The sequence below is a fragment of the Chlorella variabilis genome, assembly GCF_000147415.1.
Source record: "Chlorella variabilis unplaced genomic scaffold CHLNCscaffold_12, whole genome shotgun sequence".
NCBI lineage: Eukaryota > Viridiplantae > Chlorophyta > Trebouxiophyceae > Chlorellales > Chlorellaceae > Chlorella > Chlorella variabilis.
The window spans coordinates 751465-752395 of record NW_005435076.1 but is presented as its reverse complement, the minus strand read 5'-3'; the positions used below and the strand labels follow the sequence as shown (position 1 = coordinate 752395).

Genomic DNA, 931 nt, shown 5'->3' with positions numbered 1-931 from the left:
CCCTGTCCGTCACTCCGCCTCCCTCCCTCCCTCCTCCTCCCCCCCCGCAGACCTGGACCCTCTGGAGGTGGTGCGGCGCGTGCGGGAGCTGTGCGACAGGCTGCAGGTGGTGGAGGGGCAGGACCTGCTGTCGCGTGAGGCGCAGCGCAACGCCACGCTGCTGTTCCACACGCTGCTGCGCTCCACGCTCGCCTCCAAGCGCGTGTGCTCCGAGTACAAGCTTACCCGCGCCGCCTGGCACTGGCTGACGGGAGAGGTGGAGACCAGGTGGGTGGGTGGACGTAGGGGAGGGAGGTGTGTGGGCTGGGAAGGAGGGAGGGAGGGAGGGAGGAGGAGGGGCTGGGAGGGAAAGCAGCAGGTGGGACTGGGAAGTTGAGCAGCAAGAGCGCGCAGGTTGGTGCTGGTAGGTGGCAGGCAGGCGCAGCGGCCTGGGAGCGGGCCGGGGCAGGTACCGCACAGCCGCCCCTGCGCCGCCTCCTCTTCTGCTCTCTCCCACGTGCGCCCCAGCAGGCACGCTCACCACACACACGTGTCCCACCCACCTCCCCCCCGCCGCCGCTGGGCGCAGGTTCATGAACGCCATGGCCGCCCCCGGCGAGGTGGTGGGCACCGTGGCTGCGCAGTCGATCGGCGAGCCCACCACCCAGATGACGCTCAACACCTTCCACTTTGCGGGGGTGTCAGCCAAGAACGTGACGCTGGGTGTGCCGCGCCTCACCGAGATCATCAACATCGCCAAGAACATCAAGACGCCCAGCCTGACGGTGCACCTGCTGGGCGAGGCGGCGCGGGACAAGGAGGCGGCCAAGGCGGTACAGTGCTCCCTGGAGTACACCACGCTGCGCCGCGTCACGCAGGTGGGGGGCGGGGGCGGGGGCGGTGGCGGGGGCGGGGGCCAGGGAGTAGGCGGTCCCACCCCCCACCACACCAC

At 70.9% G+C, this 931-nt stretch overlaps 1 protein-coding gene across 1 annotated transcript in view; it reads left to right on the top strand.

The window, feature by feature from the left end:
• Nucleotides 1-931, top strand: part of CHLNCDRAFT_134851 (hypothetical protein) — a gene marked incomplete at both ends in the record, with an annotated part of 4237 nt that overhangs the window by 1984 nt on the left and 1322 nt on the right. Inside the window, 2 exons of the mRNA XM_005847060.1 lie at nucleotides 51-267; nucleotides 569-857. Of these exons, the coding sequence (XP_005847122.1) occupies nucleotides 51-267; nucleotides 569-857 (506 nt within the window). The remainder of the gene's footprint in view (nucleotides 1-50; nucleotides 268-568; nucleotides 858-931) is intronic.